The sequence below is a fragment of the Lampetra planeri genome, chromosome 34 (assembly GCF_965212315.1).
Source record: "Lampetra planeri chromosome 34, kcLamPlan1.2.h2, whole genome shotgun sequence".
Classification (NCBI taxonomy): domain Eukaryota; kingdom Metazoa; phylum Chordata; class Hyperoartia; order Petromyzontiformes; family Petromyzontidae; genus Lampetra; species Lampetra planeri.
Genome location: NC_136140.1, coordinates 5,172,460 through 5,185,707, shown reverse-complemented (window position 1 = coordinate 5,185,707; position 13,248 = coordinate 5,172,460). Strand labels below are relative to the sequence as shown.

Sequence of the window (13,248 nt, the reverse complement as noted above, 5' to 3'; positions counted from 1 at the left end):
GGTTCTCTCCCAACGGCGGTGAAAGAGGGACAATGTGTCCCAAGTTAGGGGCGGTGCGTGACCCAGAGGGGGGCTTCTTTCGCACCGTACGTAGCCAGCCATGCTAATTGGAGGTGTTGCCCTTGCCACGTGGCTTCTGCTGGTCAGTGATAGAGGTCTCATGTTTGGGAAGTGCTTATGAGTTGCTGCAGTGCATCCCTGAGGTTGTACGCACTGCAGCCACAGGACACTGGCACGTGGGAGGAGGTGGACCTTCACACTATTTGTGCTGTAGTCTCGGGACCAAAAGAACCCCACCCCCTGCGATTTCTGCTCAACCGATCGTGTTTATGCCCATCAGGGGGAATGAGAGGGCTTGTCACACTTGATAACGGAGTGAGAGAGGCTTCAACGCGGTGGTGCTTGTGATGTGGTTTCTGATCCCAGAGAGCCTTCATTATGCGATCTAGTGCCACTTAAGCAGTAGTGGGTGCACAAAACAAGCGACGGGTTGTTGACACGTGGACATTGCGAGCAGCACATGGGCAAGCTCCGTTTAACGCGCTTCGCTTCCGTGTGTGACATTTGTATAAACCTTGCGAGTAGGCACTGAAGACGGCGATAGTCAATCAAAGGGACGTGAGTAATCGTCGATGGCAAGGAGGGCATAAGTAATTTTGTTTCACTTGCACTCCCTTTCCATGCTTTACCCCCTTGAGTTTCCCTGATGATTCACGCCCGTGGGTGCCTCGCCTGTGCGGTTCTGGGTGGAGTCGCTGTCGTTTGTAATCCCATTGTCGCGAGTGCGGTGTGGAAGTTGATTTTGGGCTTCCCCATGGTCGGCTCGGCCTTAACAGCACACCCGATGTGTGATGCCACGACGTCGTCGGTGGTGCTGGTCGCGACAGTTTGTGTGTCTCGTGCAGGGGTCTTCGTTTTTCGCGTGTGCCTGTGTGTGCCTGTGTGTGCCTGTGTGTGATGTGTGTGCATGTGTGTGCCTGTGTGTGATGTGTGTGCCTGTGTGTGATGTGTGTGCATGTGTGTGCATGTGTGTGCATGTGTGTGCATGTGTGTGCATGTGTGTGCCTGTGTGTGCATGTGTGTGCATGTGTGTGCCTGTGTGTGCATGTGTGTGCATGTGTGTGATGTGTGTGCATGTGTGTGCATGTGTGTGCATGTGTGTGATGTGTGTGCCTGTGTGTGCATGTGTGTGCATGTGTGTGATGTGTGTGCCTGTGTGTGATGTGTGTGCCTGTGTGTGCATGTGTGTGCCTGTGTGTGATGTGTGTGCCTGTGTGTGCATGTGTGTGCCTGTGTGTGCCTGTGTGTGCATGTGTGTGCATGTGTGTGCATGTGTGTGCCTGTGTGTGATGTGTGTGATGTGTGTGCATGTGTGTGCCTGTGTGTGCATGTGTGTGATGTGTGTGCATGTGTGTGCCTGTGTGTGATGTGTGTGCCTGTGTGTGCATGTGTGTGCATGTGTGTGCATGTGTGTGATGTGTGTGCATGTGTGTGCCTGTGTGTGCCTGTGTGTGCATGTGTGTGATGTGTGTGCATGTGTGTGCATGTGTGTGCCTGTGTGTGCCTGTGTGTGCATGTGTGTGCCTGTGTGTGCCTGTGTGTGCCTGTGTGTGCATGTGTGTGCCTGTGTGTGCATGTGTGTGCATGTGTGTGCCTGTGTGTGCCTGTGTGTGCATGTGTGTGCCTGTGTGTGCATGTGTGTGATGTGTGTGCATGTGTGTGATGTGTGTGCCTGTGTGTGCATGTGTGTGCATGTGTGTGCCTGTGTGTGCATGTGTGTGCCTGTGTGTGCATGTGTGTGCCTGTGTGTGATGTGTGTGCATGTGTGTGCATGTGTGTGATGTGTGTGCATGTGTTTGGTGTGCTCACTGGCGTGCATACGTGTGTGTGTCTGTGTGTTGGTGCTCGCTAACAACACTTGCCCCAGCGGTCTGTTGAGGCTATACGGGGGATCTTTGTTTGTCCGTGTTTGGGGAGCGGTGGTGTAGAGGTTAGCGTGCCGCGCTACGAACCCGGCGACCCGAGTTCGATTCCCGCTCACGGCCAACACCGGTGTCGAAAATCTGAACCGGTCCTGGGCCTCCCCTAGGTCGACTCAGCCTCAAATAAGTACCCGGTGCGATGTGTAAACATCGCCACTGGGGAGACGAAGGCGGTCGGACGTAGTGCTGGCCACCCATCCACGTGTAAACCACTCGTTCCCCTCCACGCCGCGCCAGGTGATCCCAAGCGACCGGGCGAGCGTGACGGAGCAAGGCTTGCTCCTGCGCACCCTGCAGCCCGGCGACTCGGGCCTCTACCTGTGCAAGGCGGAGGAGCACGGCAGCTTCGTGCAGACGCTGGCGCGCTTCTCGCTCTACGTGCTCGACGCCTCGCAGCTCGAGGGCGTGCTGCTCCTACAGGACGTGAGCCGGGCCAAGGGCGGGCCGGGCGACGCGGCCGGTGGCCCCGGCCAGAGGTCCTGGTACCGCGACGTCATGCAGCTGCTGAACCACGCGGAGCTGCGGCCGGGTCTGCGCGAGCTGTGCGAGCGGTCGTGGTGGCGTCGGCAGCAGCAGCAGCAGCACAGGCCACGGGTCGTCCTGTCGCCCGGCACGCCGCGGGCGCACCCGCAACCTCGCCACGTCAAGTCCAAGCAGCTGCGGGAGCTGCACAGGGCTCGCAACCGGCGCACGCAAGAGAACGACAGGAGCCCGCGTAGCGTTTGACGCGACGGCTCTTTTCCCTCGTCCCCCTGCGCCCCTTCTCTGCCGTTGGTCCCCGCCGAGGAGGGCTCGAGACGAGTGACTCTTTTCCGTTTTGTGTTCTCGGTATTTGTTTTGTGGAGCGCACCACCAACCGATAGGGACGGGCGAACACAGCAGGTTCATTGCCCCGAGCAGGTCGATGATTAAGGGTTCCCTCGAGCCAAATGGTTGCGTACTGTTTTCGTATTGCAGGTGCAGAAGAACCGCTTTCGACCAGTCCTCACATCCACCACCCCCCGCTCCACCGCCATATCACCCTGTACCAACCAAATTGAACGTGCCATTTTCCGTACGGCCGCTGGAGTGCCTGTGACCATGTAACACTGCTTTTATCTGGTTCATCAGAGCCACGCCGTGTGCACGCTGCGCTGGAAACAAAGCCACACACACGACGGCGCGTATGTTGATTGCGAAAGCTCAATTGTATTTGAGCGTGGGCTTCTTTGGTGGTACAGGTGATGATACGGCGTGTATCCATTCCGTGAGATTTGGTCAAACTCGACGATAATATTAAGGTGCTTTTATTTTTGCATTCGAGGGCCACAGCAGTTGAAAGGAAATTTGTTGCTGCACAAAAAGGGACACATTTGGAAAGTGAAATGCAAAATCATGTGCGGTGTTAAACGCAAGTAGGTCGTGCACCTGCATGGATTTCCACAATTTTAGTTGTCTTTTATTCCCAGTTTAATGACTCTAGATTATTTCAAACATACGTCGGAATCATACGTGTGTACGATGCCCTGAGTTCCATGTAGTAGAGTGTCAATTATTACTTTTCAAACCAGTTAAAATCAAATTATATTGAGAGGAATAATCCCTCATCAATGATTTAGTCGAGCTTTCGTGCGCACCTAAAGTAAAAACGTCTCATAAACCGCGATAGTTATCTTTTTCCCTAAATGAGTCATTGTAAGCAACTTGCACGTTGATAACTTGATAGCAAGTGGCGATAAATAAACATCTCAACATAGATTTATTTTATTTTTCTAAATGAATGTTCCATTTGCAAAGAAGATTATATACGTGACTACGATATTAACGGGTGACAAAAATGGACCCCCCACCCCCCCCCCCCCGAATTAAATAAGTTAACGACACGAGCTGTGTGGTCAAAGGCACGAGAAGCATAACTTTGCCAAATACCCCTAGGACCAGCGAATTGACATGGGCCCTGAATCTGTGTGTACGTGCTATCATGCAGCGTTGGGCGCAACTGTGCGTTTTAAGGTATAAATGTTCACTCTTACAGTACTATAACCACGTGTCTCTTCTCTCATATTATCATATACAGGGCGTCCGTACGCTTGTGCAGTGACGATGGCAACGCGTAGGGCAGTATCAGCCACGTGCCACTAGTTCAGTGAATCGAAGTAATAATCATTTGTTTGGAAAATAGAGAGGTTTACCTGTTTTTAAAAGCTATAGCGTCGATGTCGTAATTTATTCAACTGTAAATATTTATACTCAAGTCTTGTCAGTGCCACACCAGTTCACATGCTCCCGTTCATTCTTGGTGATTTTCTTTTGTAGTTTGTTTTTGCTTTGTTCATCATACTTGTCACGTGAGGGATGCTGCCAGTGGTGTAAACGGTTCGCACACTGGATCAGCAATCCGGAGTACGCCGATTTCATTCTCCCGACACAGCAGTTGCAACAATAGGGGCGGGTTTCTTAAATCTGCAACCCCCATCCCCCCCCCCAACCCACCTGTGTCCCACCCAGCACGATCAATGGATGATACATCGTAGTTCTTGAACAGCAAGGTCACGTGATGTCGGGTAAAGTGTGGGTACTACAGAATCCTTCCAAGGTGGCTCGCCAGCATGGAAGCGTCGGCCAACATAACCCTCGAGAAGGACTCTATTAAGCGTTCCCCGTAGCGGTGGCCCTTGCCAGCAGTGGCATGAGCGAGCAATTGCAGGGCTGCACATTTATCTTTTACGGGCATGTAGTTCCTTATCTAGACATGTGTACGACAAGTGGTAAGACGTTTATTAGGTTTATTTTTACACAAATTCTAAATCGGGTAAAGAACAACAACAACAACAAAACAACCCGCGCATTTTGTGAAATCAACCAAAGTGGAAACGTTTATCTTGCGATTACGGTCGCCGCTGCTGCCTGCCCTTGTGACTGGTGAGTGAGGTTGAATGAAATCTTCAAGGGTCATCGCTGGCATCAACCTTTACAACGCAATGTTTTTTTTTAGCACATTTGTTTTTAAAGTCGAACGTTCTCCCTTGCAGACGTGTAGCGTTTACTCACTAAGACTGAAGGTGCAGAAAGACCGCATTAATTCACTTTGACATTTTAAAAGCATGTGTGCACAGTCAAACCTATACACTCATAATGCACGCTTGCTCGTAATCTAAAACAGCATGATTTCAACCTGTCTAAACACGCATCGCCAATTTCTGTTTTTTTTTTAAGTTGAAACGAGTTGTTTCAAAAAAAAGTTTTAAAATTCACGTTCGAAACGTTAAACCTTAACATAATACTAATAAAATGATGTTAAGTTTGCCAGCAGGGATTTAACAACGTTTGATTCTAATTAAGCTTGTTTGTGTAAATATGATTTGTTGGAAACTGCCAGTGACACGCGCCTTTCTCAGAACCCAGGCTGAAGATTCGGTGCCATTCTGCCTCTACCAAGGAAGGGTACCAACTCTTAGAAGACGGGAGGAGAGTCTGTGTAGACTGCCTGCCATCCTTACATGTCCAGGGTGTTCAGACCAACTTCATCCTTAATGTCTGTGGTTGTTGTCAAAGCATTGTGCGGAATTAGTTGGACAGCAGAATTGCATTAATGCCGGCTCCGTTTTAATTTGGCATTTTTTTCTGACCCGCGTTGGGCCTAACCTTATGTTTGGTTTAGCGTATAACTGGGCTAGCCTGCTGTTACACAAGCGATAATTATTATCAGTTCGATTATGTTCCCAGTGTTGCCGATAAACGTTAAGTGATGGGTGGGGCTTGGTGACATCATCGGCATCATAATCCGCATCTCACTGGGCGAGGCTTGTGGGAGGGTTCCCATCTTGCTGACTCTAGTTTAGTCGATCTTAACTGTGGGACGCTGGTTCTCATGCGCAGGCAAAAGAACAACGCAGATCGATTGATTGAGCCTGGAGTCACGGTGATGCATGAGCCACATTAATTGTAGCCGCAACCTCTGTGGGATGCCCTCGCTCGAACGTTGCCTTACACGTAAACTACAGACACGCGCTTTATGGAGTTTAATAACATTACCAAAATGTGTGTCTTTGCATCCACTGTTTCGGGTGATCCAATGCATAGATACCGAAATTAAATAAACGGAGAAATTACAGAGACAACAATATTATAATTTCAAAGCTTCTGTATGTTTCGCCACCACCAATCTCAAGATACACATTCAATCTCTGACCACTCTCCTCCATTGCTACGTGGAGCCGTCGCTTTTGCAATGCTGCATTCAATCGCTTGTTGAGATGGAAGGAAGGTGGGCGTCTTTCGGGGTGAATGAATCACTGGGGTATCGATACATGGAATTGCCCTGTACATCACGTCGTTCGGAGACTCCAGGATGAAGGGGTAAACTGTGTTTGCCGGTTCCGCAAGGTTTGATTCATTAAACCACCAAGGCTGCTGTAACGATATTCCCATCGTTACATCAGATGATCCCGTTGTGAAGAGCCTTGATGTTGGAGCTGACCACGAGGGCAAAGCTATGTTGGTGTATGGTACGTGTCAGGTTTTGTACGGAGTGATGCATAACCTTTCCATTTACTTTGAGACGTGCTACAAACGTTCTGGGGGGTGGTTAGGGTTGTTTTGTACATGGAAAAGATAGAGCTTTTTAACAATAATTTTACACTTATTTCTGTCCCCCTAAATGTTTATTTAATTAGGCGTGCAACTGTTTTTCTTTTAAGGTGTTGGTATTTTTTGTTTGTGTATAGGTTTTGTTTTCAAGCGGTACTAGACAAATCGATTTTCTATTTATTGTAAATACTCTGTAGGACAGCATTGCTTTTGGACATACTCGGTTGAAAATATATTTCACGTCAAACAGAAACTGTTAAAACGAGGACAAAGTGGTGGTGCTCGATACATTTGGCCACAAGAATGGGGCACTGCTTCAAAAATAAAAAATTAAACCCAAACAAATATTAAGAGGCCAAAAAACGTAACATTTGTTATGACACAACATCAGCTGCAAGTAGATTATGTCCGTGTCATGCAGAGTTAAATGGCTTCGGAAACGAATCTCATATCGTTAATGCTGTTGATGCCCTTTTCGCTTTCTTCGCTGCGCTTCAATCGGAATGAAGATCCAAGCCCACGTTTGTATTTGCAAACCCCTTGTTTAAGAGCGATACTCTCCTGACACTGCTGTTCATCCTCAGCGCACGGAGAGCTTGTGCAGGGAAGAGTCTGCAATAGCGGGAGAAGAGGTTGGTAGGGCACTTCGTTCGGGCTGGTGGGGGGGGGGGACAAGATGAAAAAAACCTTTGCTGATAAAGGCGTCCACAGCCAAATCACAGAAATGCCACTGCGCTAGATTCTGAGACATTTTCAGCTGTGTATGTCTTAAGTAAAATTAGATGACACACATTTAAAATATATATCACAGTCATGAACTATAAACAAGTAACGTCCTAAACCGACTAACACGTGTTACAAATGTTCATTCATTGTCCGGCTCCTCATAACCACAATGAACTGAAGAACAAAAAACTCAATAAAGGCTTTTCGTTGTTACCATTCTGTGTGTTACGCGTGTGTCTATGAACAGCAGCACTGCAAATGTCCGAAGGGTCATCTTCCTCAATTGACGATGGGACTAAGGAGTCTGCATGATTGCCTTCCGTTTAAAATTTTATTTTAACAAAAACACCAATAATAATTGCAATTATCTACATAGGAAAGCCTAGGTAAGTACGGTAATGTTTGAGGAGGGAATAAGCATTGTGATTGTTTGAGCACCGGTACCTTTCAGGGGCGTTTGTGAGTGGGAATAAATTGAAGGGTCTGGAGAAAACCCATGCATGCAGTATCAGAATATTTATTAATACTGGAGGAATCCTATGAGCTATAAAGCACTTTTTCACAGATGTACCGTGGGGCCGGGTCATAACGTTCCACCAACAAACAATACAAAAACACGATAGGAGTGCAAAGTATAGGAAAGGTAAGCAAATCGCTCAATAAAAAAATACAAATAAAACTAAACTATATTCTTGGTTCTTTCGGTAAAGTCACGTAGAAGGGAAATAATAAAAGAATAAAAATATAAAACAAACTTTTTATTTTACCAGGTGAAGCCCACTGAGCCATTCGCTTTTTCAATTGCGACCTGGCCACAAATGTAAGCTCAACGTAGTTGCTTATCATGTGGAAATGTATAGCAGCCAAATAATCTAATCTAAATCGAAACACACGTCTCTAAATATGAAGGGAAAAACTCCACGCGACCATGGGGAGAGAGACACGCAAACTCCAAATTAACAGCAGGCGTCAGAGTCGGGATCGAACCCGTGACTTCCGGCATACCAGGCGAGAAAGATGACATCTCACTCAACACTGACATCTCCTGACCACAGCTCATACTCGTAGCCCTCACGCCTACAACACTGCCCACGTCTGGGTTTGCCACACAAAGACAAGGGGGCAAGGGCTGTAAGCCAAGACCTTTGAAGGCTAGAAGGGCATACAAGGGGGATGGTATGGCAAGCACTATGCTTGACCGCCTTTGTCTCACCAGTGCCCATGTTTACACACTGCACTACAAACACACACACATTGTGCGTTTGACCTGGTCACAGGAGTTCAACAACAACTGTTATGGTTCAGAGCATTGCACTTGAGGACACTCGCTTGTAATGTTTCGGAGCAATAAAATTGTTTGAAAGCCGCCTTATTTATGAGCCCTCGTGTGTGGCAGGAAAGCCCATCTGGCACGAATCGCGCAGAGGAGGAAACAGAAGATACCATCGTCTACACAACAACGCACATTTTAAAAACTGACAGCTTGGTCGCAATCCAATTTTTTTGTTGCCAAAATAAGGATCAGTTGAGTTGAACCCTGGGTCAAGTGAAAATTTTTGCGAGTTTGATGACACAATTCTGGCTTTTGAAAAAATCTTTTGTGGGGGCCCATTGGACCAGCAGCTCCATTTTTAAGTTCTAACCGTCGAGTAAATGCTGGTTAAGGTATTTGACACTCGTGGTGAGGTGTTTTTCCTCTTTTTCTTCTTCAAAGTTCGCCCAATTTGGCCACAACCTCTTTATAGTGAGAGCAGAATTCATCGATGGACGACGAAGGTGGATTGCACCATTGCTCATTCTGTTCAGTGTTGAGCATTCGCCTAACGTTTCTTTAACGTGGGCTGCATCGTGCCCTCCTTTAGTTGTTGTACGATTGCCCCCCCCCTCCTTATACAAGGTCATGCTGCAAAGTTGATGCTCTGACGGGTTTCTTCATGGAAGTACATATGCCGATTTATTATTGCACACGGAGAATATAATTTTAATTTGTTTTAGCGCTTGTATGCACTTGCATTTAAAAGCGTTTAAGAAACTGCACGTAAATAGACTAAAAACTATAAAAAAAATTATTTTACCAGGTAAGGCTCACTGAGCTATGTAGCTCTTTTTTCAGAAGCGACCTGGCCACAAATGATGGCCCAACGAAGTGGCTTATCGCGTGGGAATTTATAGCAGCCAAATATTCTAAAACCACGTTTCTAAATGTAGAGGGAAAACCCGGAGGACCCGGAGAAAAATCAACGCGACCACGGAGAGAAAGAGAGACACGCAAACGCCAAATATGCAGCATCAGGCGTAAGGGTCGGGATCGAACCCCCGACCTCCTGCATACCAGGCGAGGTAGTTAACATCTCGCCACCGCGGCACAAAGGGGCATTGTTATAGATTACTGATACTGTAAATATATATTTGTATCTTGTCTACCATTAATCACGAAGGAAGCGCTATTTCTGATAACACCTGGTAAAGCGGCAATGTTTGTGTAGTAAGCACGCCCTGTTAATGAGAGGTAGAAAATCGAAAGAGGTTCAAGGATTTTTTATTTAAACAATTGCTGCAGTTTTCCCCAAGTCTAGGCCAATAGACCAATGGGAAGTAGATCAATACATATGTAGATACACTGAAATGAGGTTGCTTTATTTATGTTATTATCCAAAATGCCACTCAGTAGCGATTTTTTTTTACATATATTTTGGCTACTTATAACTAAGCAACCTCTTGATACACTACATGCATTTAAAACAAAACTGCTATTTTCTTTATTTATGTTATTATCCAAAATGCTCCTCAGTAGCGATTTTGTAAAATATATTATGGCTTTCCTCTTCTTGGTTCTTTCGCTAAAGTCACGTAGAATGGAAATAATAAAATAATAACAATAAAACATAATAAAATAATTCTCACGACGTTTCGGCCACAACGCAAGCAGCCGTCCTCAGGTGAAGAACAGGTCTGTCGAGAAGACAGAGTCTGAATGACACACTCCAGGCTTGGAGCGACTATTTAAGCTGGGATGGAGGTGGGAAGGGCGCCTTGACAAAATAATTTGCATATCAAGAGGAATTTAGCATATTTATATTATGGCTACTTAGAACTAAGCAGCCTCTTGATACACAACATGCATTTAAAAAAAACTGGTATTTGCAGCCAAGCGGCAAGGGATTGTTACGATTGTGTGTGTATTAAACGGTGAACACGACAGAAGTTCAACGTCCATACAGCACGGAGACGGGAGCAAGCATTGCACAGACTCTCAGCATGTCACGTGTCTTAAGCTTCCACCGTCATCGTTAATATAAACACAAAGTAACACGAATAACAAACCTTTCAAAAGGATTTCTCTGCAGTTTAATTTTTGTTAAATAAATAAATGAATGGAAATGAAAAAAAACTATCTTTGTTAAATAACCGCTCAGTTTATTTACGTTGTACTTATTTTATTAACCAAGGCGATGTTATAGTGTATCCACTTCAAGAGGTTGTACAATGTCACTTGCAGAGAAAATCTCCAGGAGGTTTTTGCCTTTCAGATGTTGGGATGATTCACTTTTGGAAACGTCTAAAGTTTGCAGTACAGTACCCGAAAAAAATCCACGTGAACGAGTGGATTACATGCGAAGAAGTAAACATATCCATGAATAATTTTCTACTTCCCATTAATTAATTTCCACGACAGTGCCTAATCACCTCTCAGCCCAAAGCATTTGGGAATTTCATAAAACGATAAGATTTGCCAACCCTTTGTATTCAAAGCACTGCATTACAAGTGTGCCACCTCTCTGGTGATCTTTTTTCTATTTGACAATTTTCTGTATTTTCGTTTAAGTAAATTCGTATGTAAAATGGTATTTATATCAAAATTGTGTTTGGCTATGTAACGATATAGTTCGGCTCAGGGCTAAACATGGGCAAACGTTTGCGACCTTCTCGGGATACAGCAAGATTAAAGAAAGTTGTATTGTATTGAACTTATTTCGCACCGTACGTATCCAACCATGCTACGTTCTGGCCTTTAGAGGCCCTAACTCAATGTAAGCCATTCTAATGACCACTGGAAAAGCAGTGCATTATGACTGCACGTATTGTGGTCTATGCAAACATGACTCCTTGTAAAAAAGGTGTCAGTTTTGTTGCCAGATAAAAGGGTTAAAAAACAATTATCAATGATCAGACTGGTCGTGTTTATGAACTGGTTGAATGGGGCTTGGTCTGCATTACCTTGACAAGGGCTTACTGGGCGAAGCGAGCTCTAACGAGGCTACCACGGCCCTGTTCAAGGATAAGCGTCAGGGTGAATAACTCACTTTCCGAATAAAGCTACAAACGTTTAGCTTCGTCGCCCACGGCAACCGTCGTCATGTTACTATAGGGTCAAGCCTAAAGAGACGCGCAACCAATGGCAATCTCTCACAATAGGTGAACTTCAGCGCTGAGGTTTTTTTTGGTAAATAAAAATGTATTGAGCGAGCCACGAGGGGGAGGGGGGGTGTGGGAGGGGTGTGCAACTTCCTTGACAGGTGAGAGTGGCTTAGGCGGCTCGGACAGACAGCGAACGTGGACGTGTAGGACCGGAGCGTTATGTGGTGCGTGGTGCGTCAGATCCCTTCTCTTCGGAGAAGGAAGGGGGGAAGAGGGGGCTGGGGAATAAGGGGCCGTCCATAAATGACGTCACGCAATTTTGGACGATTTTTGACCCCCCCCCCCCCTTCGTCACACGGCGTCACAAAAAGTCAGACCCCCCCCCCCTCAAGTATGACGTCACATAGCTCTGCCCCCCCCCCCCAAACCATATTTCCATTTTGAAAATAAAACATACTTTAAATCGCTTTAAACTATTGTCATTGTGGTGCGTATTTAATGTGGTGCTGCACTCTGATGTTGTAGGAGAATTTTTTTTTTATTAAAAAAGTCTATTTAATTAAGTTGTCTATATTTATTTAAAGTTGCGCATTTTGATGTGACGTCACATTTCTCAAACCGCCCCCCTCGCCACACATCGTCACAAATGTCTGACCCCCCCCAGGTGCGTGACGTCATTTATGGACCGCCCCTAACTCTCAAGCTCAATCAAGTAAACTCAGGGACCCTGGAGTGGCATTCACGAGGGGGCCCCAGATCTGGGTGAACTCTCCTCCCCTATTCCTCAGTGTCAGGTGTTCTAAAGATGCTCGGGCGAATGGGGATTTATGCCAGAGGGTGAATGAGAGGGGGGCCCGATGATTCTTCCAGGAGCTCAGGATGGTCTTTCTAACCGCAATGTTAAATGCTCGGAGAAGGGTGTATTGGTGCCTGGTGATACCTCGGGGTTTAAGGGCCAGGAGGGAGGATTCAATGGCAGGTGGTATCTCGGTGCCAGACATCACGTTGTACAGATCGGTTATTGTTTCATCTGATGGTGGGACAGTCTCAGAAGGCGTCAATGTACGTTTGTATGGTGCCCAGGGTGCACTTAGGGCAGTCTCGTTGATATGGTCTAGGACAGGGGTCGGCAACCAAAATAACAAGAAGATCCATTTCTTTCCAATTCGGTACAAAATTCAGTATTTCAAGAGCCGCAATGCATCTGAGTACATACTGTACATACGTACATATCGTCAAGAAGCGGCCCGTAAAGAGCCGCATGCGGCTCCGGAGCCGTAGGTTGCCGACCCCTGGTCTAGGAGAATTAAGGCACCCCGTTGGTTAGTGAGATATGTGCCGTGAAGGAACTTAAATTGAATGGTCCTGAGAGGGAGGGAGCTTAGACCTTGCCGGGAGTTTAGTTTCCAAGACTCCGATGGGATCGGGTGGCCCAGCCCCCGCCCCCCCAGTGCCCTGGTCTTTGGTCTCACCTCGGTATGGCCCTGGAGTAGGAGTCGGAATGCCTCGGAGATTTTATAGTTGCGCCCTCTCCTCCGTCAGCCCTACCCATGTCGGGTTGGGGGTCTTCCGGAGGTCCAGCGCCGAGTGTTTAACGAACAAAAAACGCAGC

General features: G+C 46.7%; 1 protein-coding gene across 4 annotated transcripts in view; it reads left to right on the top strand.

The window, feature by feature from the left end:
- LOC144730057 (semaphorin-3A-like) overlaps positions 1–7,493 on the top strand; it is an 84,461-nt gene extending 76,968 nt beyond the window's left edge. For all 4 annotated transcript variants that reach the window (XM_078610578.1, XM_078610575.1, XM_078610577.1 and 1 more), the window contains one exon: positions 2,220–7,493. In XM_078610578.1, the coding sequence (XP_078466704.1) occupies positions 2,220–2,708 (489 nt within the window). In that variant the 3' untranslated portion in view covers positions 2,709–7,493. The remainder of the gene's footprint in view (positions 1–2,219) is intronic.
- The last annotated feature ends 5,755 nt before the right edge of the window (positions 7,494–13,248 follow it).